General features: G+C 35.6%; 1 protein-coding gene across 5 annotated transcripts in view; it reads right to left on the minus strand.

Moving 5' to 3' along the window:
- Window positions 1–27,325, minus strand: part of USP53 (ubiquitin specific peptidase 53) — a 39,143-nt gene that overhangs the window by 9,079 nt on the left and 2,739 nt on the right. For 3 of the 5 annotated variants that reach the window (XM_054823878.1, XM_054823879.1, XM_054823880.1), the window contains exons 2-15: window positions 19,539–20,218; window positions 17,048–17,140; window positions 13,967–14,101; window positions 12,362–12,475; window positions 12,193–12,275; window positions 11,767–11,872; window positions 10,835–10,981; window positions 10,177–10,326; window positions 9,515–9,686; window positions 8,408–8,557; window positions 7,134–7,277; window positions 6,164–6,896; window positions 4,518–4,559; window positions 3,476–3,549 (exon numbers count right to left, since the gene is read on the minus strand). In XM_054823878.1, coding sequence (XP_054679853.1) covers window positions 3,476–3,549; window positions 4,518–4,559; window positions 6,164–6,896; window positions 7,134–7,277; window positions 8,408–8,557; window positions 9,515–9,686; window positions 10,177–10,326; window positions 10,835–10,981; window positions 11,767–11,872; window positions 12,193–12,275; window positions 12,362–12,475; window positions 13,967–14,101; window positions 17,048–17,140; window positions 19,539–19,682 — 2,287 coding nt within the window. In that variant the 5' untranslated portion in view covers window positions 19,683–20,218. Of the gene's footprint in view, window positions 1–3,475; window positions 3,550–4,517; window positions 4,560–6,163; window positions 6,897–7,133; window positions 7,278–8,407; window positions 8,558–9,514; window positions 9,687–10,176; window positions 10,327–10,834; window positions 10,982–11,766; window positions 11,873–12,192; window positions 12,276–12,361; window positions 12,476–13,966; window positions 14,102–17,047; window positions 17,141–18,042; window positions 19,511–19,538; window positions 20,219–27,325 lie in introns of those variants that run through there. The other 2 variants (XM_054823882.1, XM_054823881.1) reach the window with 2 other exon arrangements.

Here is a 27,325-nt window from a genome sequence, read left to right on the forward strand (position 1 = left end):
TAGGGCTCGGCCTCGTGGGACATTTGCTTCAGCACTACCGATACTTACAGCTTACTACCAGTGAAAGAAGCAGCCATTTGATCTGCATAAGCACTGTGTGATCCAATGTTACTATCTTTGTAATGCTCTAACAATAAGCTTATTTTTATAAGCGAGGGACAGAATTCCTCAACTCCTGAACAGTAGCCTCATTCAGCTCCAGTTAAAAATGAGGAACTGGTAAAGCACAGTTATACAAATGGTGGGTGTAATTAGAAGTCCAACATTATTTCCATAAGAAGTTTTCCACAGCAAGAAAGCCACCCAGAGATATTTTTTCAAGTTGCCATGAGACACTAACAAAGATTTCTTACATTCTATTCTTCTCTCAGAAAGGACTGGGCATTTCTTTCTTAAAGTACTATTTTCTAGAAGTCCATTTGGTATTTACCTACCAATTCATGTCTTGTTCATAATATTCAGAGATATAACATAAGTTAATACCATTGACACCTGTAAATGACTGCTACTGTCTTTGCTGAATGTAGCCTGACATGCTTTTTAGACAGCCAAAAAACTGAGTCTAAATAAATCTTTAACCCCACATACATGTGGGATAATCAAATTCTTCAGTCACATTAATCACTTCCACTAAAAGTATTATTTTCCAAAACATGCACACATGTGAGAACTTCACATTCTATTTAGAATACATACATGTTTGTTACGAAACTATTCAAAAGTTAGTTACTGAATTAGAATAACTGAATAGATGGGATCTTATCATCAATGTTTTATGATAAGTCTAAGGATCCCTTGGAATCACTACACTTTTTTAAAGAAAATATATGTTGAAAGCTTTAAGTATACTTAAGTACAGTCCATAGTTAGATCTGGAGAATATTCATTACTAAGCTGAAACATTGTTTGAACCCACCTATTTTTCATTCTGACAGAGTCCTTTATGTATTTTTCACTGGTGTTTATTTTTTTTTTTTTGCTATCCAAGTGTGTTGTGTTGTTTTTTCCACTGGTATGATAAGTATAGTATAGTACAGAACCACAGCAGAATAAATGTCATGCAAAAACCAGATCTGCATTCCATACAACATCAATTTTGGGTTGGTTGTTTTTTGTTGTTGTCAAAATCAACAAACACCAAATTAGTTCTCCTTCTACAACCAAAAATATATTGGAATAATGACAGAAAAGAAAAAGAATGGTATGGCAAACCTGCCTTCTTCCCCCCCCCCCCCGCTTTAAGTCTTAGAAGAAACGATACTATACATTATTTGAAGAGAAGTATCTATAAAAATCAAACATTTCCTGGGGAAGTTGCCTAATATTTATTGCACCTCTTTGTACAAGCACCATTCCATTGTTCCAGCAACAATAATAATGATTTTGGTTGGCTGTGCTGACCTATAATATTTATATGCCCAGACATTTATCAACTTTATAAAAACCCAACAGACATATTAGTATGTAAAAGGAAGTCAATTTCCTTATTACAAGTGTTTCTTCCTGATATTGCTTCATATCTTGAAGGAAAACAAACGGTACCACAGTCCACCCAGACATGTTTTTAAAAATCTTCCTTAGTATCCATCCACCAAGAAAGCTCATGGAAATGCTTTTGGGGAAAACACAGGGAGTAAACAAAATTACCATGGTCTTCCCTTTATTTTTTTTTCTTTTGCGTGGGGGGGTGGGCAGGAAAGGAATATGCAGACTTGCTAAAAAAAAAACCAAACCAAACCAAAACCAAACATTGAACTGAGACATGTTCTCAAAGCAGAATATAAGCAACGGAAATGGAGATTTATATTTAATCATTTCCATGGGATTAAAAAGAAAGTACTGATTAAGGCCAGTGAAAATGAATTATACCAGATGTTTTATGCCAGCATAGAGCCATCAAAAAAACCCACAGACTCATTGAATGATAGAATGGTTTGGGTTGGAAGGGACCTTAAAGATCATCTAGTTCCAACTCCCCTGCCATGGGCAGGGACACCCTCCACTAGCCCAGGTTGCCCAAAGCCCCATCCAGCCTGGCCTTGAACACTTCCAAGGATGGGGCATCCACAGCTTCTCTGGGCAACCTATGCCAGTGCCTCACCACCCTCACAGTAAAGAATTTCTTCCTAATATCTGATCTAAATCTACCCTCTTTCAGTTTAAAACCATTGCTCCTTGTCATGTCACGTCACTACAGGCCTTGGTAAAATCACTAATACTGGTGAACAATAGTGTTTTTGGTTCTTGTACAGAGAATTTACACCAGCCCGAAGCAGTTACGCATTGGCCTCTTCCTGAGAAGGCGGTCGTGTATGACATGCTTGTGCAAGGACACACTGTTCTATCAACCTATAAAGAAAATGCTTCGTAACAAAACACACGAGGAGATGAGGACTGTGGCAAGAAAAATCATTGTACCCTGATTGTCTATCAATAAAGAAGCTGTGACCTCCCAAAACAATACTTGGTTTTCCACACCAAAATAATATATTTAAAATAGATTCAAGCACTACAAAAAATCAACTAGCCTGTAACTTTGGTGCTAGAGGTCATGTGGAACAACTGTTTGGGAGACATGCCATGCTTTTACATGACTCAGCACACAGCTAAGCACTGCCACTGCTGTCTGAAAGGAGATCAGGTAAACTCTCACCATGCATATTCATGACCTAGCAAAGTAGGGAACTACTACTGCTGCCACCATCATAACACAAAGAGTTTTCTTCACATGGTGGTCAAGCACTGAAAACAACCCAACCCCTCTATTTAGGAATCTATATATCAAGGCAGATAGCTAGGAATCCATTTACACTCTACATTTGCTCTACAAGAAAGCCAAGAAACTGAATAAATGAAGGTGCTTTGTGGAACAGAATGCTTTAAATGTCCCTGAAAAAGTGATATCGTTATTGAACTGCTGCTCCATCACATTTCCATCAAAACGTACCAAGAAGGGATATGAACACTTTCCATCTTTATCCGTCAGTTTAAATCACTGAGAAGGTTAAAAACATGAACACGAACAAAATTTGGAATTCACTGTAGAGGGAAAAAACCCCCCACAAAACACGATTTCTTTTGCCATGTTAAAAAGACAGAGTACACAGGCTATGATGAGTCAGTCAGAGAGATCTCTACTGAAAAAAGTATGTAAAACCCCCTAACATCACGGCCAAAACAGCCACGGATTCCATGCCAATTTTCTTCTAATCCACCTAAATACAGCCAACCTAATACACAAATTGTCAAACTTTGAAATATTTGGTTATGGCTTGTAAAAAAAAAAACAAACAATGATAAATTGTATATACATTTTACAATTTTATGAAATATCATTAACTTATGCAGCAAAATTATACAAAAGGCTAATCAGAAATCTGTTGTGTGATATTAGTAAGTTAGTATTAAAATTTTGGTACATCTAAGTTATTTTTTAGAAAACTTCTTATTCTTTATACAAGTTAAAAGTTCTTACCATAAAAGCTTCTGTTCTGCTGGGATACTGAATGTAACACATTGTCAGCTTTTTTGGTTGACAAGTTCTGGTCACTGTAAAAGAAGCATATGGGTAATTTGAAGGCTTAAACTACTGATGTATGATTACAAACTATTGCCTTGAGTGCATACAGGTGTAAAAACTTTGCCTATGTGAAATGAACTCTTATCATCACTGTCACATTTTTTACTAACACACACACTTTACAGAAGATACATAAGATAGTAGGGGTGGCCCTTTAATACTTTTTAAACACTGCTCCCACAGGTGACAGGCTGTGCTGATGCAGAGAAGTTTAGGATGACCCGAATCCTTTAACATGGACAGACAAAAAAAAAAAAAATACAGTTTGTGAGGCTGGTGTTCCCAGTTTGTTCTGGAGACTGGATGCCCGCTTATCCGAGCCTTACTCCAGAGTACAACAGCAGGATGCCTAGTATGCAGCACATAAAAAGCTACACAGTTTTCTAGTGATTTTCAAATGGAACAGATACCACTGGTCACCTAATTCAATTTATTTGTAGATTTTATCTAAAAGTGCCACTTTAGTGCAGCAAAAGAATACTATCCATGTGGTACTATATAGTTTCCAATTTATCATCAGTATCACCCACGTCAAACAAATGCATTTTTCAGCGTTAATAGTTTACACTGAGTATTTCGAAGTTAAACATATAGCAGCATCTGACTACAAGCTCAAGTTTACAAATGCAAAAATCTCATCAGTATTGATATCTTAAGTATGTGTAACCTGTTAGCTAACATTTTATCTTGTCCATTTTCCTAGCTTGACAGTTTGCTATCCATTAATACTTTTTTGTGTCAACAGACATTGCTCTTCTAAGTTGTGATTGCCGCTTGGTCTTTCATTCAAAGGGATTTTAATTTCAAAAAGTTTTTCTTAAACTGGAAGAAAACTGAAGATTACAAGAGCAAGCCCAAGAGGAGTAAAAAAAAAAATTAAAAAACCAGCAGATTTAGTAAATCTTGCTGGTTTAGTTAAGCAAAAAGCATGCCTTACCAATCCAGATAGGGAGCTGACAAACACACTGTCAATTCCTTCCTTCTCCAAGAGTAAAGCAGGGAAGAAGATACATAGTGGCAATTTTTCAATTAAGAAAAAAAAAAGGACTCTTGTTATTGAAAGGACAGGAAAACAAGAAAAATATTGAATGAAACAAGAAGAATGGAGAAAGAACCCAACAGAAAACAAAACACTAAGTTTTTTTCCACATTCTAAAAGAACTTTCAAGTAAATCATTTGTATTTTTTTGTTTTTATGAGACACAGTCTGAACAGTTAGAAGGGGACTAGTGGGTATTGCCAGCCTATTCTAATTACCAGTCATATAAAATCCTTCTGAAAGTCCCAAGTCATTTGCATTTTGATAAAGTACAGGGTTGTTTTTCTTTATTTGACACATATTTAAACAATAGTGTAAGCAGATTCTTAATGAACTAAGTTGTTTTAATTTATCATATTCTCTCTCATAAAAAGACACATGCAGCGTCTGGGCATCCCACTACCTCTCAGGCATGCTTAGAAATGAGGTATGGTTGTAACTGTAGAAATCACTGTTTGAGGCGACCATAAACACTGAAAAGATAAAGGTGGTTTGGAGTAGCTTTACATGTATCACTATTCAATAAAAAGCCTGTAAGTTTTTTGTATAGTGGAGTTTTGTACAGTTTGTTGGGCAGGGAAAGGTGGGAGGGGGAGAGAAAAAGAGGGGAATAGATAAAGGCATGGGGTAAAAAGAAGAACATATGGGTTCTAGTAGGAACTACGTTCCACATACAGTTTAAGACACACAATGCAGAAAACCACATGTGGAAGGTTGATAAATTTATATTTCACAGCACCACATAATCATTTAAGTTGGAAGGGACCTCTTCAGATCATCTAGTCCAACCCTCCCTGCTCAAGCAGGGTCAACTACAGTGGGCTGCCCAGGACCACACCCGGTTGGGTTATGAGTATCTCCATGGACAGAGACTTCACATCTCTGGGCAACATTCTTGTTACTACCATACATCAATTCTTAGTAAGTTTAATAAAATTTGGCTACTAACCATGTTTTTGACCAGTTTTAGTAATTTTACACTTTTCAGCAAAGATTTCTTTCAAATAGGTCAATTGATTATCAAGTGATCAATATATATCTGAAAACTGAATTTCAGAACAATGCCTAATAACAGTATTCAAGATTCACTTGCTGCCATTCCCATCTCCTTGTCAGGGGCTTGTCTGTACAACTGTTACAAATCTGATTTATATAGACACTTGTATTCCACTACAGATGGCAAGTTACCCACAGTCTAAAAAAACTTGTAACTAAAAAAGTGTAGCATTTCAATTATTTCAAATTAACACACCCTGCCCCTCAGCAGGGCTTAGCAGTTCTGGCACAGTGCCATAATAACATAGCTCAGTGCCTTCCAAATACAACTAGTGTTGCAGCCTCAGAGTGAAGGTAAACTTCACACTTACTTGTTGACACCCTTATTTCTAGATGCGTTGCCAGCTTTCTACATACCTGACCTTGAGCACATAAAGTTCCAAAGCATGTTTTCTTGATTTTTTTTTTTTGAAACAACACATGAACATTAGAACAACTTATTTCTCTGTAAAGACAATCTATGGAAGTTCTAAGAGCATTAGCATTACCTGCAGGAAGCACTTTCTCTAACATTCTTGACATCTGCTGTATTGATTCCTTCAATAACAGGCGAGTCTGGATTTGCAGATCCATTGCTGATATGATCACTACTTTCATATCCAGATTCTGTCCTCTGAATTTGCCAGTTATCACCATGGATTTTTCTCTCTGTAAATCCTTTGCTTTTTTCAGCATTTCCTTTTCCCTCTGAATCCAGTGAACTTCGACTTCCTGTATCCTGTTTTGTTTCATCTTCATATATAGTCATTAAACCTTTCTGGATTTGGTTCTCTTTTGGCCAATGGTTAAAGCTTCGCTCCTTTTCATGCTTAGATTTACTGTTTGGATTTGCCTTGTGCTTTGGGCTATGCTGTTTTTTCTCAGTCTCACTGAAAATGCTATCTACGTTTAGTGTCTCTCGCATAGGTTTCCAACCTTTACTTCTGCTTCTGCTGCTTATGATACTCCCTTTGTCCCTCGACTCTTGACTAGTGTCTGTATCGTAGCCAGTCACACCGTCAGTTCGGGTCCTTATCATTGGTTTCTCCCCAGCAGGAAAAGCTTCTGTTTTATTTGATCCAAGTACCTGTACAGAAAGCTTTGCTTGGTGAGGTGCACTGTCATGTTTATAGCAGCCTCTTCCCTGGCTGCCGTATATGCGCTGATCAGCACAGTATCTAAGTCCATTTCCAACCAGAGGAGACCCCAACTTAACATTGGGACGATCTTCCCCAATCAAATCTTATAAGAAAAAGAAAAAGCTCCATTAAAATTCTCATTAATAGATAACTGATACTGTTACAGTACCTATGTTTCCTACCCTATCTCAACAAATCAGTACATATTTCAGAATACTGAAAACAGGGAAATTAATCTTGCAGTGTATTCTCTTAAAAGGAGAGAGAAATCTGCACAGCTAGTATTGATGCTAAAAGCTATTTAACCCATTGAGTTTCTGGTCATATTTTTAAAATGTACCTCTTTGTCTCCCAGACTCTTTTCTTGGTCCTCTGTCTGCATCTTTTCGCAAAGATGAGAAGTTCTTCATATCAGCAGCTTTCTGAGCACACTCTCTGGAGATGTCCTTTAGCCTGTCCTTTTGATCGCTGTAACCTAACTTAGCTGCAAAAAATACATTTTGTCAAAGATCATTAATAAAAAGTCATTCATCATCAAAACACACAAATATATTTATGTACCATAACATTTAGCTTTTAATATTAGTACTATTTAAAGAGACTAATGAATGACATAACACAGATTAAGAAAATGAGATGTATACTACAGATATAAATGTATAGGTATCTCCAAGGAGTCTAATGAAAGCAACCAAAGCAGCATTATGTCAAGCATGTCTTGACACCTCTTACTTATTAAAACTGAATGCTCAAGCCATTTTCAAAACATATACTATTTACGAATTATACTGAAAAAATGAATCTAAGTTTAAACTTGTCTAAATGTGAAGGTTTACTTTTAATAAAACAGTGGAGTCACTGTTTATGAAAACAAATCTGTCTATTTCTGAAAAGGTAAATACTGACCATTTTTGAGTCATCACTCCATCAAAAAAAAAGTTACCAAGCTGACCAGTCTCAGTTTTAAAACATCTAGTGATTCAACAATAAAGACAGAGGAGAAACACATCTCAAGAGAAGGCAGCATCTCTCCACCTGAGAAGTATGGAGAGTTCAGCACTGACAAGGAATGCAGAAGTCACTGCCTCATAGGACTACTTATAGCTTGATTTGCTTGGAAGCCTAATGTACAGAGAATGGATTTTTCAACAGGTAAGACAACTTCTTTATTATTCTTTCCAAGCATAAGATAAAGTCCATTAATATACAGGACTACAATGATGTTTGGGGGAGTATTCCTCAAACAGCCAATGATCCACAGAGCCACATCGTGTGCTCCAAAATATCAATTATCTTCAAGTTTCTACTGTGCCTTTTAACTGACACTGAATGGAAGGCATGATGATGTTTGAGAAAAGGATCAAGGCCTTGAGAGCCACTTTAGTGCAGGAATAATGAGGGGTAATAAAAAAATTTTGCATTTACCGTTCTCCAGAAAAGTTAACATTCCACGGCAGATATTACTTAAACATTGGTTGTTATTCAAAGTCAGTGATGGAATTCTTGCTTTAGAAATAGTTCTGATCCAGAGGTTAGCACATACCTGAAATGCTATCAACTGAAATATTTCATAAGACGACACGTTTGGGTTTTTTGGAAGTGGGGAATACATACCTGGCCCTCTACCACCACTAGCTTGAATATGGCTTCTACTGAATGCTGAATTATCTGGCTGAAGTTTTTTATTACTCCTTTGATTAGCAGGGTCTCCAATTCCATTCTCTTTCACAAGGTCCGATTTAGGAGCAGAATGCTTTTCAAATCCTATCAAGTAACACATCTATCTTTAGAATTGAAAGGCTTCCTAATTTAAAGTTTTAATATCTAAATTAAAAAATAAGAAAACTTTTTAATTGCAGATTAAAAACAAACAAAACCCTCACAAAAACTCCACACCACATTTCAATATGCTAGGCAGTAAGGTTCTGTAATATTTTATATACTGCCATATTTATAGTGGTAGACTGTAGTGGAATAGGGTCCCCAATTCTTTCATCCCTGAAGCAATCTATGTCCTATCGCTACTTATTTTGTGAAGAGGAACATGTCAAATTCAATTGGCCTTTTACTTAATTTACTTGTATGTTATGTTTAACATCTAAAAAACAAGTCACAAAACAAAACACAAAAAAACCCAAGACAGCAGTATGAACTACAGAACCAAAAGACTGGATTCTTACATATTGAGGCCTATTCTATATGAATCTCAGAGAAAAAAGTTTCCTGCAGCTCCTTCTGATTTTTCCCAAAGTTGTGAATTGTGCTCTGTGTGTGTGTATACACGCATATACAAACACACATGCTCCAAATATATCTCCGTATTTGTATGAAGCTTTACTTACAGTATCTTTTAACAGCATTTTAAAGGTATTTTATATGTATCGATATACACATAAGAACATCCGCATATACAAATATTCTATGATTTTCTTCTGAAATTACTGAAGTTATGTCTAAAGTAGTTATGAATCATCTACAATAGAAAATCTTTTTTCCCCATTATCCACGAATCTCAATTTGTATTCCCTTATCAGCCACAAAACAATTCTAATATTGAATATATACACTAATCTCTTTTCTTTCGCGACCCTTTAGGTAATTATTAATAAAAGTATCTAAGAACAAAGCAGCGAATCCATTACCTTCTCCTTTATAATCCCAATTTCAGAAATATAGTTGATACTGTTATTAAAAAAAAATAAATATATATATATTAGTTACCCAAGTCTTCCCCATTTCCTCCTGCTGCTTTGCACTGAGGCCAGTGAATAATCTGCTTTGGAGCATCTTCTGGAGATACGGCTGTGCCATCTGGGTTAGCATAAAATAGCAACAATGGCTGGAAGTGACATCGAATGCACCTGGAGACCACATCTTTCCATTTTGTTCCGATCTAAAAAAAAAAAAAAACAAGACAACCCCAAAACAAAACCCCAAAGGTTTATCAACATCATTGAACCCAATTATGGAAAGAAAAAAATATTAAGCAACAGGTACCAAATGCCTAATTCCAAAGGTACATTAAGATTCATCATTTTGGCATGAGTTTTTGCAAATTGCGGCAAAACCCAGTATTACATGGGCTAACAATCAGAACATTAAGACTATGAATACAGCTGCCAGTAATTAGGTTTTCTTTTTCATTAAAAGAAGTACAAATTCAACAGTAGACAAGTGTTTAACATTCTGAAACATTTGGCATTTGGAAGGCAGAACTGTAAAGTAGTGAAGTCAATTCTACAATTCATTTGTGAGAACTGATTCACAAAACTAACAGTTTATTAAAATAAATCCATTTGACTTGTTTCAAGTTTGGTGTCAGAAGAATGCATTCTAGAAAAGTAACGATCACTAAATTTGGTATCACTAAAACTAGTATTTACCTCTTTTACATTAGCATCATCAAACAGCACCCATTTGCAACTCTTGGTGTGAAAGGCAAAGGCACAGTAATGTCGGCTCGTGTAGCAAATCATTCCCACAAGAAAAAGTTCACTATTTTTGGCATTTTCATCTGTAACCCTATAAAACAGCTGTAAAAATGGTTATACTTTAACATACGTATAAAACATTTAGCCTCAATTTTCAGACCTACTAGCATTTCACTAATGCAACTGATATTAAATATCCTGTTGCATTATACAATTTTTCATGAGTATAAATAATGATTTTTACACTTAGGTCTATTTTAACATTTATTTTTGCATAGTTGAAAGAGTAAAACAATAATGCTCTAGAATAATTCCACAAATTTCAAATAGAACATGATATTCCTATATTTTCAACTAGGAATTCACCTACATTCATCTTTGTACTTAGGCACAAGATCAACACTTCTGACAGGACTTTTTCCTCTCACAGAAACTACACCAAGCAGAACATCATAAAGAATGGTAAAAGCAGACAAACTTTGAAGTTAAATTGTGCTTTTAAAAAAAAATACATACGCGTATATATATTTATATTTTGTATATGTTTGCATATAAATACATGTAAAATGAAATTCTAGAATAAGCAAATAGTAAGTTTTAGGTCAGATACCCCAGGAAGATAAAGTTGTGTTGCCAGATTCCGCACAACCTCTTCTGTCAGGTCAGAGTGTTCTGAATCCCAGACTAAACCAATAGTGACAATCTCAGGACAATTCATAAGAACACGACGAATTTTTATTTTTTGACCACAGTTACTCTAGAAAAAGGAAAAAACGTGATGGGAGGGAAAACAAAGATGTTTAGAAGTGGAAGTCCAAAGTTGCATTACTAGACAAGAAATAGCGCAACAAAACAACTCTGCAATTTCTTCTAATTCTCAAATTCAGTTATGGTGTTTGTTTCTAACAATTTAAGGATAAAATTCTTCATTATAAAAACACACTGATGAAGACTACTGCTAAGCTTCTACATCCAATCACCACCTTAAAACGGAAATCTCTGAAAACATCCAAGTCACCACCTCAATTTCTCTTTTGCTCCCCCTCCATTTCATCATTTAAGCTTAAGTCTACGTGTTCTTGTGTGCTTTTCTATGGTTCCTAAATTAACAGTATTTACACAGAACCATTTAAGGAAGAGAGGAATTAAATAGAACAAGCTAAAAGAGACTATTTTTGCCAATAGAAGCACAAAAATATTCCAATAGAAGACAATGGTGTCAAGCTGTCAGTGTGTATGAACTAAAGCACCTTACCTGTTCCAGCTAATTAACACCACCTAGCTCTGTGTGCAACATGAAGTGAAGAATAAAACACGGACCTAACAACATGACTTTCTAAACAGGCCACTTGCACCTACAATACCATGTTTATTATAAATGGAACAATAAAATATAAGTTCAAGGGCTTTTTTACCCTCAACTGGACTGCGCTGAAGTGGTCACAGATAATCCTGCTTTTAGGGAAATACTTTAGCCAGATTTAATATCCTAAAAAGTTCTCCCTTGTATCTTAAAGCAATGCAACATCTTTGTTCACTTACAGGACACTTTCTGTAGTCATCAGTAGTATTTGCTGCCTGCAGCAATTCTGCAAACATTTCTGGCTTGAGACGTTCATGCCTCTCCATCATTCTTTCTACTTCATTACTGTAAAAAATAAATGGAAATAATGGTGGATCTCCCTTCTTAAGGGTTAACATATTTCAGTCAACTCTCAACTAACTATATCTTATGACCAAGAAGAAAAGAAACAGAAGTAAAACAGTAGCAATACATACTTTTTGTCAAGCTCTCTCTGCATGTTGCTTTTGAAATCCAAATGTTAGTTTTGGACAGTATCTCAAACCCACATTTTAACAAAGGAATATACATTCATTTTTAACACTTACAGCACTTCTCTGGCATGCTTTGCTTCTATTGGAAGGGTGTATATAGAAAAAATGAGATACAAGAATAAAAGTTCTTACCACAGGGCTGTGGTAGAAATATAACGCACGAATTCCGTAAAAGGCAATGGGTCTGACGATGCTCCACAACTGCGACATACACACTACAAAAATAAAAATACTTTTGTTTTTATTTACTCAGGACAGTGACAACAAATTATTTGTTAAAGCAATCAAATAAAGGTCTGACCTGTTCATACAGTGTCATAGCAAACTTCTGATGAGAAATACAGGATTTTGAAGTGCACATATCCGTTTCACTGTTTGGCACTAGGTGAAAATGAATCCTCTCAAGGATATTTTCCTAAACAGGAATAATAAAGTAAATATAAATTGAACCAATGAGGTCAGAATATATCAGAGCAACATTACAGTTTAATACTCCAACTACTCCCCTTGACTCCAAATAATCCAGCAACAAGTTTAACGTCTATTCAATTCCATCTCTATTTACAACCCAGGGGATGGAAATTCTCTTCATCTCAAGCTTTCCAACCATTAACAAAACAGCATTAGACAACAGTTACATTGCATGCAATGACTGAAATATTTTTTTGGCCTCTGTCTCAGTAGTTCTTCATATTTTTATGTTTTTCTCTGCATATCAATCTGAATCATCTGATGATGTTTAGTACATGCACCAACACAAACAGAAGCATTGAAAAAGCTCATAAATAGCACATGCCTGATCCTAGCCCAAGTCTCACTTTTTAACCTTAAAAGAAACAAAGAGAAAAAACAGTACTACGATTATCATCAGTTTGGCCCCTGAATCAGCATGGCCATTTTTCCCTCTTTTGCCAAAAATATCAGAGGTAATGGGAAGAAGTTAATCTATTCAGGTAGATCATTCAGACAGCTGATTACTTTAGGGGTCCAAATGCATTTTGATTAGATGGAGCGCTAATGAGAGATTCTCTTTCATGACTACAATGCATTAACCTGACTGACTGCAAGATCTCAAACAGTTGCTTTCAGGATTTCTCCACTGGATTTTCCTATGTATGTGAAAATGCATCTGGCAGGTAGGTATTCATTTGTGGATACTTCCAAAGGATGTCCAAAGCTGAAAGTAATCAAAGCAGCAACCATATTTTCTGTCCCTCAAATCTGTATCTGAAGATTAATACTGATTTATTTTTTTTATGGCAAACAATTTTCTTTTTCTAATACAGGACTTCTTAGAAAGGCTTCTTTACCTGTGTTCTATGCGATCTTGAGTCATCTTTTATGGCCAAAGTAGTGGCTCATGTTTTTTAATGAGACACTTCATAAAAGCAGAAAGTAACTGCAGCCAGAGTCAAGATCTTCAAGTATTCATTCACTCTTGGATAAGAAAATGGAAATCTCTTCTGCAGAAGACTTCAGTAATGAGCTGGCTAGTTGTAACGGAACATATTTCAATAGCTGATGAGAGCGTACTTGGAGGAACAGACTATATATTCAAATCTCTAGGTGCCTCCTCACCTGAGGATATAACCCTTCACTCCATCCAAAAAATTATCAGAGTGATTGAGAGTTCATCATCCTCACCGATCTCCTGTAGTAATGATGTTTCACATATTCCTCTGCCTGAGCTACAAAGTTCAGAAAAAAGTATGGAGCAAATGCAAGATTACTCCATCCCACATTACCAGATACTCCATGTGTCCGTTCCCCTGAAGTGGCATAAAGGTGGTCAGTAGTATTACATCACTTGTATCTACCTGTAAGCCTTGAGCTACCAAAACAACAGACCAGCTTGGCATCCACAAAACTAACATAATTCTATTCAGCTATCACAAAGAATACTTACAAAGCATTCTGCTGCATCATCCATGAATCCAAGCTGGAAACGCTGTTCATCCTTAAAACTTTCTGCCAGGGCATGTCTCATATTATCTGATGGCAGTGCTTTTTCTCGACTGTGTTGAAATTGTGAAAATATTGCCTAGGAAGAAATACGATTACTTAGCTTTATTAGCCATTTGACTAGACACTATGGTTCTACACAAATACATCAGTTCTTACACAGCATGCCTAAACAGCAAATATATAAAATGTTTATAAATCTATACAACTGTAGAAATTACTGTTTTCTCTTACTTAGGTACTCTGTTCTGTTACTCATTCCATTATAAGAAGTTATGCTACCAAGCTGAACTTTGATCCAATAGAAAAACAACATAGAAGTATATAAAAATGAAATGATTGACTTTAGCTCCCACAAGCAACACAAGCCCTGGTCTGTAATTATGCAGCTTTTTAATTTGGCCACTGAATAGCTGTTCATGCCTACAATATCTCATCTTTACAGATGGTGTGTATTTCTTAGGGCATAATGTAATAGCACTCAGGTTAGTTTAACACTTGTCAATCATTAAATAATGTAACATTTACATTACTACTTCAGACAGAAGTGTATCTATTAAAATATGTATATGCAAAAACCTCCCATAAATTAGACAGAATGCTGACAGTCCTTGCTATTAAATCAGCTCTCTGCTGAACCAGCGCACACAATACAAGAGAACAGGTCAATATCTGCAGTTCCAGAACACGATAATAAATTGCACTTGATTTTTTTTCTTCATTTCCCAGAAGAGATAGTTAGCTACTACTTTCCTTTTTGGCAGAGATATGTATGCAAGTGACCTCATCATTTAGCAAGTAAGGGAGGCTGATTTTGAAAGAATTGAAAGTTAAAAGCTATTAAATGAATGAGAAAACATTTGCAGATATTAAAGGATGTATTCCACTGTCAAGGATTCTAAGTCAAAATTTAGAGAAAAATGAAGAGAATAAAGACAAAGCAAATCAGGAGAAACCATGTAAAATATAAGTAAGGATATACATAGGCCTCCTATATTTAAAAAAATCTGTTGGATCCAAGGCAAAGATGCAACAGCTAAACAAAGTTTCAGTGCTAACAGAAAGTAGTGTTTTAACCATGATGCATTCCAGGGTAAGTGTCTGTCAAATATTTAAACTTCCCTCTCACAACAAAAAGCATGGACTACTGATAAAAATTACAGTCGATATCTCGATGTAAACATTCAAAATTAAGTTTTTAACAGATCTGGTAACACAAGTTAGCTCTGCTTTGAAAACATTTATCACTTCTCATTTTGGCTGCTAGGTCATTTTTAGTATGCAACAGAGCCTTACATGCCCAGCTGGGGGGAAAAAAAAAGGTACAGATAAGCAGTTATGCAGATACGTATGCTCATTTTAGTGGCCTGCATAGTCAAAGTGTCACCTTGCTTTTAGTTTATAGGAGAGGCTGATATATGTAAAATATCCTTCTTTATTGGTGAACAAGTGAGAAGGGTTAAAATAGACCAAGACCAAGTGACCAGAACTTCACACATAATAGGGGTCAAATCAAAAGGAAAAGGCCATAAAGTTTACTCAGTATTATGACATCAGATATGAACATGAATCCCTATACACACAAATGTCCAGGAAACCAAAGCTATTATCCCAAGACAGAAACAAGATTTTTATCTGAAAACACAGGTATGCCTGAGTCATGGTCTGGACTTCACGTACTGACAAGGTCAAGTATCCAGGACACAGAAGAACATGATGTGCATCAAAACACTGGTGAAACAAAAAGTCCCAAGTTCTGTAGAGTCGAGAGCTTGTAAAAGGTTGGAATAAATGCCTCAGGAAGTTAGTCTGAATATGTGTAGTCTCAATCTACTTCAACTTGTTGGCTTTTTAAAATTAACAATTTTAACCAAAGAAATAAAATGGCTCCTTTTAGAAAAAAATATGCTTGGAAAAAGACAAAGACACATTCAGAACCAGCTGTACCATACTGCAATCACGATAAACACTAAAAATGGCTGAAAAAAACTACATGGTACATAGATTATACACCTCCTGAATGATTAAATAAACGTCACTGCAAACAGTTCTTGCCTAAAACACTTGTTCAATAACAAGGTTCGGTCTGTGAAACTCGCTGAGAATAAACTCTGAAATACTTGGTTTATCATTGCCTACACTTTAGCATCATCAAAAACAACTTCCTCAATGAATTACATTGCCAAATAGTGTTGTCCCTTTCAGCTCCCTCCAGATGAGGGATTCCCAGTTCTGTACATCACTGTATCTGCTACCAAATTTGACTATACATTCTAGTCCTGTATTTGAATCCCAAAAGTGTATTTATTGTCAAATAGCAGTGAAAGTAGAAAGTGCATATTATTAAAAACCCACAAAAAACCCCTTATACATTTTTTCATTGGGATATTTCCATAGTAACTGCAGCCAAATACCAGTGCAGTAAAAGCATTAAGAATCTAGCAGAATTCGACATTTGTTTACAGACTTCAGATGAGTTACAAAACTGTTTGAAGCCCAGGTTTTATACACTAGTTAAGATACACAGATCTGACTTCCAAACACTAAAAAGCTACCAGCTTTCATTAGTTTTCCAGTACCACTACCTGCCTTTCATTACTTACAAACAATTATGTTCTGAACCGTTATCATCAACTACTGAGTAAAAAAAAGAATCTTGAGACTTTATCAGACAGTACTATAAGTTATTGTAAAAGAACTGTATTCAAACACTACAGGAAAGAACAAAAACATATGCATGCAGATAGAAGGAAAAAATCTCTTGAGAGGCTAGCTAGAAATTTTCAAATAAGTTATACTGTCTTTTAACGGACAAAAGTTTTATGTTTAAGCAGACTGTAAAATTTGTCCTTGAAACACAAGAAAATATTTCTGCTACAAATATGTGTTACAAACATCCTTAAATCTAAATTGTTTCTTTACACAATAATGACTTAGTCACCCAGAAATATGAATGATATAAATTATTAAAATTTAAATTATTTTTCCCTCATTTTGAAAGATGATTCTTCCAAAAATTATTTACCTTTAATGCACAAAATATGCACGCATCTCCCTGACACACATGTCCAGTTAAGCCTCTTAAACTTCGTCGAAATATGTCAAGTTGCCATAATACCTATAAAAATAAAGTTTTACAGAAAATAAGTAATGAATTCTGAAGATTCTACGTTTAACACAGCAACATATAGTAGATTTTAATTTTTTTTTTTAAATTTCACATAACACGTAGCAGTGTTGGTGCTCAAGTTGTATAAGAATTACGGTCCATTTCCATTAGTTAGGGAAATCACGGAGGTGGAAGTAGAAGCTTCACACTCACCACTCACAAAATTTAGATTTCCTTTTTAAACTTTTTGAAACAATGGCAAACAACGTATTTGTGGGAAAAAAGCTGAAGTGCTCTTAAGGAAACAAGCAGCAAGTTAAACTGTGTACAGAGATTGTAATAGTCTTCTTACAGCTTTACATAAGAGGAAGGTGCTATGGGGTTTACTTAATTTCTCTTTCCCTCCCCATGCTTTTCTTCAAATAAAAATATAATAATAATAAAAAGATGGAAACTGATTTGCAAGGTAAAATGCAAGCATCATTTCAGGTTAAGTCAATACTACATTCTTGCGGTCTCTTACTAAAATGATTGCTGAAATAAATTCATTTTTCCACAGATCAAAATAATCCTGGTGCTTAATCACATATGTTTCTACCTTTTATTTGTGTAACTACTCTGTATCAAGGTAATGTCAACTTGGCTACACTACATTGCTTTCAGTATCTAATGCCTTAGGTACACAAGCAGTGGAGTAGTTCAGAAAGTTGCCCATAAAAAAAACCAAACCAAAAATTAGTTCAAGAGGCACAGTAACACAACAGCTGCAAATTCAGGAAAGAAAAAAAAAAGCCCATCTATAAATATAAAAGCTAAACTGAATCAGGATGCATTTGAAAATGAATGTCTGAACTTCAGTTCTGAAGGCTGAACAGAGGTTAAAGGAAAAGAAAAAGAGGAACACATTCCACCTTGTAGCACGGCAGTCACCAATCATCAGCCACCATTTGATAAACAGCAGTAGGTTGTGAAGTAGCAGGATTGTCTGAAACTATAACTAAAAATGACTTAGGGTTTAATTTTAGGGCACCCGAAGGGAAAATAGCAAAACTGCAACAGAATATAGGTCATGCTGTTCCCATTGAATGTATAACGGCAAACTCATTCTACTAAATCTATTGTACATTTTTATTTTAAACATGTTTAGATAGCATACAGATACACACCACGTAGATACAACTCTCATAACTCCCATGTTTAAATCCTTACCATTTTTAAGACTTACTGGGCTTTTTTTAGGAAGCCTACGCATCTATTAAACCCTCTGCCAGTTTGGCAAAGATTTCTATCCAATTTGAAAACATTCAGGTCCAAAATCTAAGCATTATAAAAAAAAATATTGTTCTGCTCTTTATTTGCACAGCCCAGAAATCTGGTGGTGGTATTAATTTCTAGATTTAACAAGACTATAGTATAAACTAAACTGTGCCTGGTATTCTGACTTGCAGACAATGTGGAAAGGCTTGCACTGCTCTGTCATGGAATTAAGTAGATCTCCATATTCCCTGTCAGAAGCAGGCTTGTAAAAGCTCTATTTTTATCATGCTAATGTCACTGTACTATTAAACTATACTTGAAAGATCTAAAGAGCAAATGTTTTTCCAATTACAGCTCATGTGAAAACAGAACAGTGGGTAGGTTAACACATGCAAGAAGTCAGTCGGTAATACGTATGCATATAAACAGTAAAAAGAAATCTAAGTCCTATTTCTTTGGTATACAGTATATCTCCTACAGTAATTGCACAGATCTTTCCTAAGATTAGAATCAAAGCTTTCAACTATATGTGCCCCTTCTGATATGCCCCAGTACCACAGACGCATGTGCTAATTCTGAGAAAATGGTATTTTAATAAAAATAGTAGTACTGGTTGCCCCACATTAAAAAGTGTCTTGTAAATTTTGCCAAGTAATAAAACTGCTATGTTTGACATAAACATTAGTTTTAAAATTCAAGCTGCAAGTTTTGAAGTTATGAGTCATGAGTTTCCAAATACAAAAGTAAAGTTTTTCTGATATTCTTAATGCATGCAAACAAAATAATATGCTGTCATTTTTTGCAAAATTAAATATTTAATATCCTCAATCAATTCCTTAAAATGAAACGCTAAATCAAATTACTTCCACACATTTGTCTTTTTCTATGATTGCCACATTTTTTTATTTATTTTTTTTTAAAGGAAAACCCATTCCAAAAAGACATGCTATTCTGTCTGTCTTGGAATCATTAAGAAGTTTATTGAGAACTGAATTTAACACCATGGAAAAGCGTGCTGTGTTTTTCTGTAGAACACACGTACTGCAATACGAATGGTAAAAACAGCATTGCCAAGAGAACACTTTCCCCACTATGACCATCTAAGCTGCTATAAATCCAGAACTGTTTAATAAATCAAGTTTTTTCTTACCTGAACAGCACTGTTAAGAAAGCAGCTGTTTTGTCCTGGTTCATTTAATAAGCCTTTTGTAGGGGCCAGGGATAGTATACTTCCAGGCTGATAAACTTTTCCAAGGTTACCCCCAGGTTTTCTTAAGAATTTCACCCATGCCATTATTTTTTAGACTCTATAATTGCAGTATTTATACTTAAATATTTAAGGATATGACGGGTGCAAGGCAAAGAAGGTCTTCAGAGAATTGCTCTAAAGTCGTGGCATTCCATTCAACTCCATGCAATAGTAACCATTCATGGGTTTACATCCATTCTCCACCAGCAGCTGTCAGTCATCTGTCAGGATGAGTCTCTCAGTTATAATACAGCTATACACAGTTTTTAACTCTCAGACTTAAAAAAAGTGTCCAGTTAAGGTTAAAACATGGTAAAAGTTAATAGAATAAAAGTTCTCATTAAGGAAGTTGCACAGTCACTGACTTCTCCTTCCAGGGATATCGATAAAGTATTACTATAAATCATTAGTTGTATTATATCGCAAGTTTATATATAATCACAAAAATGGAAAGTTCTTGACAGGTGTTATACTCCTGTTCTCTCATTTTGTTCCATCTTCTTTTTACTTTTAACTGTGACCCATGAAATATATTCCAGTTTAGAAGACTCCATGTTTATTTCATTCTTTTTCCAGTGAATCTGAAATAGAAAAAAAACCCAGAAAATATAAAACCAGAATTTTCCAAAATGTTAAAGACCACCTAAATCAGAAAAGAGATCATGGCCAAAACAACCTTTTAATCTAAAAGCAGATGCAATAACCAGGGAAGAGGAGGAGAAACAATTGCCACCAGAAGTTGTTTCTGAGGCAGAAAAATTAAATAATTTAGTATTTCTAACTATTAAATAACAGTTAGAATATGATAAAATTACTGTGAAGGTTCTGCTAACAATATACAACAGCTCATAAAAAGACTATATAACACATGAGTTATTCTAACTTCGAATCTCCAAGTCTAATAAAAAGAGTACCAAGAAATAAATATTTTTATTCAACACAAATCACATGAACTGATATGTATTTCCATGTCTTAAGATTACTAAGATGTTATAGATGGATTCTCAGCTAGAACTTAGCTTTCAAAATTTTGTACTACCTAGTAAACACTACACAAATATGTTATTAGCCTAATTGCATTCTTAAAGCATCCAGAAAAACATAGCTAATAGCAGAGTAAGAACATTCTGGTAGCTGCCTCAATAACCAATTCCAAGATTTTCAAATTCCAACAATAAGAGTTGTTTCTCTTATTGTTGAAGGTACATATTTAAGGTTAAATGACTCATCATCCAGAACATCACCACAGGCACATGTAAAGCCCATGTCGTCATCGTCTCACAACAATGGATTATTCAATCAGTTTGGCATTACTACATCATCCACATAAACATTTGAAGTAACGGCACAGAACAGAATGAACTTAAATAAACCAAAGCAATTAAGGCTGCATATTTGGGAAAGACAAAAATAAAAAAGATGACATTTGGGCCTCACATTACAACAAAGATATTCACCTTAGATTTTCCAAGCATTTGAGATACCAAAGACCTATCAGTATACTTCAAAACTCACAGCCTTCTCACTACCATTTCTTCCACTGCACAAGCCCTTCAAGATTGGTGAGCAGCATTAAAAAACAAAAATAAATTTTGTAGTTGGAACACTGTATAAATTGGAAAATAACTTTTCCCAGCTCGGAACAACCAACAACACGTTCACGTCAAACAGTTCTACAGCTCTCAAATATTGTACAGCTGGGATACCATTGAAACAAATCATGTGACTTTCAAAAAGACCTGCAGGAAGTCTTGCACCCCTAAAACCATTCCCCTTTATTTAAAAGAAACATTGGTACTTGCTTGTATTATATATATATAAAAAAAAAAATCAATAACTGGAACCTAATCAAAAGTCTGTCTTGCCCCATGCATAATCAGATGGGTTTTGTTTGTTTACTGATGTTACTGTATCTCACCCATAAGTAATTTGATTTAATAATACTGGAAATAGTAAGTGCGATTTGCAACTGCACTGAGCAAGGAGTGTGAAATCTATCTGGAAACTGACCTTGACAGAATATAGTGATAATTTTGTTTTCTTTATGTTCACTTGAACAAACTCAAAGGGGGGGGGGAACCCCAACCATGTAGCAAGTAACTGGAAATGTGTATCAGTTTAAAATCTTACTGGAACCTTAAATTAAAAGGACTGTCAACTTCAATTTTAATTTTTGTTTTCCACATAAAAGTCAAAGTGCTCCACAGCATAACAGCTTTTCTCCTACAAAGGACCAAAACCTAAGAAAACAGGGACAGAGGTGAAGGTAAAACAAAGATTAAGACAGAAAAAGATTAAAGACTCTCTGAAGGCACATATGCAGAAGTGATAACATGATCTGTATGGAACAATTAAAGGAAAGAAGATATTTTTACCAAATGTTTTCATTAGCAAGTTTCAGTACAGTACATAAATAGAAAATAATGAATCACTACATTAAAGATGAATAAAGAGGAGTCAAGGAAAAAAAATCTAAGGTGTATAGCTGTTTATAATCAGATACATCTATATGCACACATATACAAAAAATACATATACATATATATTCAAGAAGCCAGAATCACACATCAAAAGTACTTAGTAATATGAAGCATTATTTGGCCCAAAGTCTCCTGCTACCACAGGGAAGTATAACTTTTAATTCCTAAAAATAACATTATAACTATGAGTTTAAAAATAAATAAATTAAAAAAAAAAAAAAACCAAAACAGAAGAACCTTACATCCAACTCTTTCAAGCATCAAATGCTTTCTACCAATTTGTGATTTAATATTTCTACATCCACACTGAAAAACTGACCTGATACATTTTTGTCATAAAAAGAGCTTGCTCCTTGACATACCAGAGAAGCTTCTTGAGCACGCATTTTCCTGGCAACACAGAGTTCTTAATTCCACTTTATATAATTTCCCATATGGAAAATTACGTACAGTTTTTTCCACCCTCCTGCTGCTATCCCAGAAGACAAAACTGAAGTTAAGATGAACAATTTTTGGTAATAAGCAATATCAAACGGTACACTGGAGGGGAAAAAAAACAGGAAAGAACCTGGATTGGGAACAGTACAGATGGCCTGTGGTAGCCATAAAGTGTATCTGCACTCCAACGCATGCTTGAGATGTCCTGCATTGCGTTCCTACCTTTGAGTAGAGAGGAGCAACAGGATCAATACAGTTCTGACCCAGAAACACCAGGCTATCAGGGTCTCCCGACCTAAAATAAATTCCCTGCTGAATACACTACACCTCTCATCTCCAGAACTGCTCATACAGTGGTACCCCACCAACAGCAGCGATTCAGCTAGCCTGTCCCCTGCTGTCTGCGTTTCAATGGAAAGATTGCTCAGCATATAGCAGCCAAAATAGGGGAAGGAAATAGCTGGAAAGTATGGTAGACTGTATGCCAATGACAAAATACAGAAGTTACTGGGAAGACACGTCTCTGGTATCTAAATTTCATCTGGAAACATCTCACATATTCAACTGTGAGGCTGGACTACAGCTGGTTAAAGTCCAAGGATAGCCAAGAATGGCAGGATTCATTTCCAGCCAAAAAAAGAAAGAGCAAGGCTGAGTCCTTGCTTCATAAGTTATCTCATCTGAAGAAAAGTGTAATGACAGACCCAAACTCATGTTAGATCTGGGAAACATTTGCATTCTTTTATTATTTAAATGCAAAAGGGAGATAGCTACTACAAACACATCTGTGAAACTGATCCCTAAGATCAACAGACAAAAATTATAAAACATTCAGAAAAAAATTACCTCTGTAGTTCTCATTTCACAAGGGTGGAAGAGATTCCATCAACTTTTATGTTTCTTTCTTATCATACTTTCAAGCACAATGTCTCCATGTTTCTGAACAACAAAATTAGGCATGGATATGGGGGGAAGAACCTCTGTATTTACCTAGTCTGTATTTGAACTGTTAAGACAGACACGTGCTGTTTTGGAAACAAGAGTTCTTCCAACACAATTTAAGACAAAGAGCATTCGTACACTAAGAACTTCTAGGAAGTCATTTTGTCTGGCATTTCAGGGGTGCCCTAGAACAAAGAGCCCGTGCACTAAACATTTAGATCTTGGACTGGGTTTCAGAAAAGTGATAATGATGCACTACAAGAATTTAATAAAAAATGGTTCTGGATTAGCTCTATGTTACTGTCACATTACATTAAGATGCTTGCTGTTTAATTGCACATCCACAAAGTTGTGAATACAAATAATTTCAACTATCACACCAGGTAAGCGCACACAATCTTATCATAAAAAAATTCCAGAATACATTCATTGTACAGTTTTCACATGTGGGCCAGATATTCATTTTCTAAAGCACCGTGATACTATATTCATACAGCCTCTATTAACTATCTACAACATTAGTACACCTTTTCCTGAAAATTTAAATTTAACACTAGAAAAGTCAGCAGTGACTACTTAAAAATTATTTTCATGCAACCTTCTCAAATGACTCTTTCTATAAATGCATTCTTCAAACTGCATATGTCGAACTAAATGTATCCCCCTGCAGCAATTCAAACATGTCAAATAATTAAGAAAAAACAAGAAAGGCATATCAGAAAGGTATTCCATTTAAAAGATCATTCTGTACTACTACTACTCAACTAGAACTTTGCACTGAATGGGTACTCTAGTCCCTTTGTTTTATCTATTACTCTTTCTCCCCAAAACTGGTCACAGCCAACCCAAGGAACAGACAGTAGCTGTACAATAATACTATCTTGACACACCACATGACCACTAAGTTCTAGCCTGGAGTAGGAAGTTCTACTACCCTTTCTTTCTCCACTAATACCCTGTATCAAATACTACGGTGCATAGCTTCTTATTCACTAGTAAGAGGGGCACTGTAGATGAGCCTTCCCAATGGCATGATAAGCAATGGGATTAACTTCTGTCATCCATTTGTCATCCCAGCCTCTCCTTAAGGAGAAGTAGTTTATGGTAGCATCTTGTTTTGAAGTTTACATTGTACAAATATGCCAAATTTGACTTCTTTTTTTTTTTTAAAAAAAAAAAAGGCCAAGATCAAAGAAAGCTATTGTGGAAGATGCTGGAAAGGATGTATGCTCATTAGTCACAGCAAATTTTTCTGGATTTGGACCATCCTCCCAGAGTATTATTTCCCTGCTGACAAGCCTACCCTCATTGTAAATTGTTCTGTAAACTAGAGAAGTGATGCTGCTGATGAACCTTGGTTCCCTCCACCCCCCATAACATTTGGTTAAGCTTTTAGATGACTGGGGCTCAGACCACTGACTCCCTTAACCTAAATTCAATACTCCATAGGACTATAATTAGGAACTGAAGACTGCTGTTCCATGTCTGTGGTAAGCCAGTGCTGCTAAGAGCACTGTAGCATTTATTAGCCACTGGGGTTTACCAGTTCTTTCTAAGTTCTTGGCTTGACAAAGGTATGAGTGGCTGAGGATAGATCGTAAGTCATTGAACCACACAGTGTCTTCAATAGATGCAATCTTTCAGCATAACAGTTATTTCACATAGTGTTATTGGCATGCTACGTAAGATTTTTAGCAGCTGAGAGTTAAAGAAACATTCTTGCCCTTCAGGCTAAAGAGATCAATTCTGGATGACTGTTCTCAACCAAAGAGACTAAACAAGGGCTATGAACTCTCAAACCAACATCTATTTATCAGCCTAAGTTCTTCTACCTTGCCTAATTTCAGTCACTGTTCTTCAGTCATCAATGATCCCATCAAGCACCTGGCTACCCTTAGTTATGCAGCTTTACAGGACAAAATATATGTCTGTCACAAATTTCTGGCACTTGGCTTTAAAGCTTCCAGAACAACAAATCCTCATGTTATCACCTGATTTGTTGGTCTACCCTAGCACATCAGTAACTGCAGCTGGCACAGTCTTTTCAATCTAAGAAACAATTTCACTAAATTAGCTTAGAAATTAGTGCAGTTACTATGTTACCTAAACAAATGACTTTCTACAAGCACATTTGGGTTTAGGCATCTTTGACATCCATTTAGATAAAACTGATGAGATAAACAGTTGGTTCTGTGAATACTGGAACTATCAATGCCTGGCTCCTGATAGTTTTATGTCTCATGACTGAGTTCTTGCACAGTTTTCTCCCTAGCTGGGGCATAGGCCAACTCTGTTCCTTACATCATCTTACAAGGTCTCTCTCTTCCAGCCAGCTGCCTGTTTTCATGCACTTTATAAGTACATAATCATCTTTAAGACTTCTTCTATCCCTTCTGTCACATTGGGTGGAATCCTGCCAATGGGTTCAAAAGTTGTTGACTGTGCATGTCTCAAATTTGGCTGAAGAATTGTTATTTACATCTTCTCAGCTTTATTTTTCAACTATTCTCTGTGTGTTGCATAAATGACTAATGGCAAACCCTTCTCATGCCCAGTACTGAGGTTACTTTTTAGCAATGCAGCTTTTTGCTTCTGCTGGCAGCTCACATCTATGTGCTGAGCCTGGCAACCGACCCAGTGGTTTGACAACTCTGGTAAATCAATTTCTAAACTGATATATGTTATAACTTAGGAATATAAATATAAGACAACAACAATTGGAAGGAAGAGTGATTAAATGTATTGCGAGGGAATAAACTTATGATGGAAAACCACTAGTTTTCTACAGTGAGCCAATGTTACTAGGACTGTGGTTACTTTCTCCTCCTCAACAGAATGAAATCCATCAAAAATTCAACAACTTAAAACTGTGAGAATTTGAGCGTTTTCCACAGCCCAAAAGCTTGTCATTTAAAATTGCCAATTTTTGTCAACAGAACAAAAATGTGATATTGGAGGTTGCAATGATTTTTTTCCCCATACTTTTTTAAAAAAGTGAAGTTGCTTTAAAAACATAGAAAAAGACAAAAATTTTAAATTAATAAATATCCATCTCAATGAGGCTGACTCATAATTTTTTTGGTCCTTGCACAAATCCTGTGCCCTTCCACCTTTACCATTGTGTTGAACTGTGTATGTCAACAGATCTCATTTGCCGCCAAGATACACGTAATACTTTTAGTAGTCACTAGTCTTTTTCTTTGAAAATTACACTATCCACTTCAAAAGCCATCAAAGAAATATGTTTACAAAAATGCAACTTCTCACCATTTTAAACATCAGATAGAGAAAAAAACCCCCTTCATTAATAGCACTTACTTGCAACACAGATAACATGAAACAAGAACAACACTATAAGACCAAAAAAACCCCAAAACCACCCAAGCCACATTTCCAGCAGTGACCATTAGCCTCGATTCCATGGGCCATCTGCAAGTATACCAGCCAGTGGTATTAGTCTGATAAGTTCCTTCTGCCTTCAGTTACTGACTCAAGAAGTCCCCAAGAGACGAAAGTGGTGTTTGAAAGTTAGCTCTTCTAGAAATTCTTCCAACCAATCTCTGAAGATTTTAAACCCAGTCTTTTTCTATTTTAAAGACCTCTGTTGTCTCTTCTCCAGAACTTATCATTCAGCTATCCCTCATATGCCACACCACTGCTCCTGCACATCATACTTCTTTGTATCCTTTCAAGATGGGAGAACCAGAAGTGTGTAGATGCTATCCCAGATGGCTTTTGTAAAAGCATACATTTTTTTCTTTAAGCTGTTCCAATAAAAACTTTCCTGTTTGCATAAAAACCAAAACAACAGGTTCACAGCTCAGCATC

The sequence above is a fragment of the Grus americana genome, chromosome 4 (genome assembly GCF_028858705.1).
Source record: "Grus americana isolate bGruAme1 chromosome 4, bGruAme1.mat, whole genome shotgun sequence".
In the NCBI taxonomy this organism is placed as follows: Eukaryota; Metazoa; Chordata; class Aves; order Gruiformes; family Gruidae; genus Grus; species Grus americana.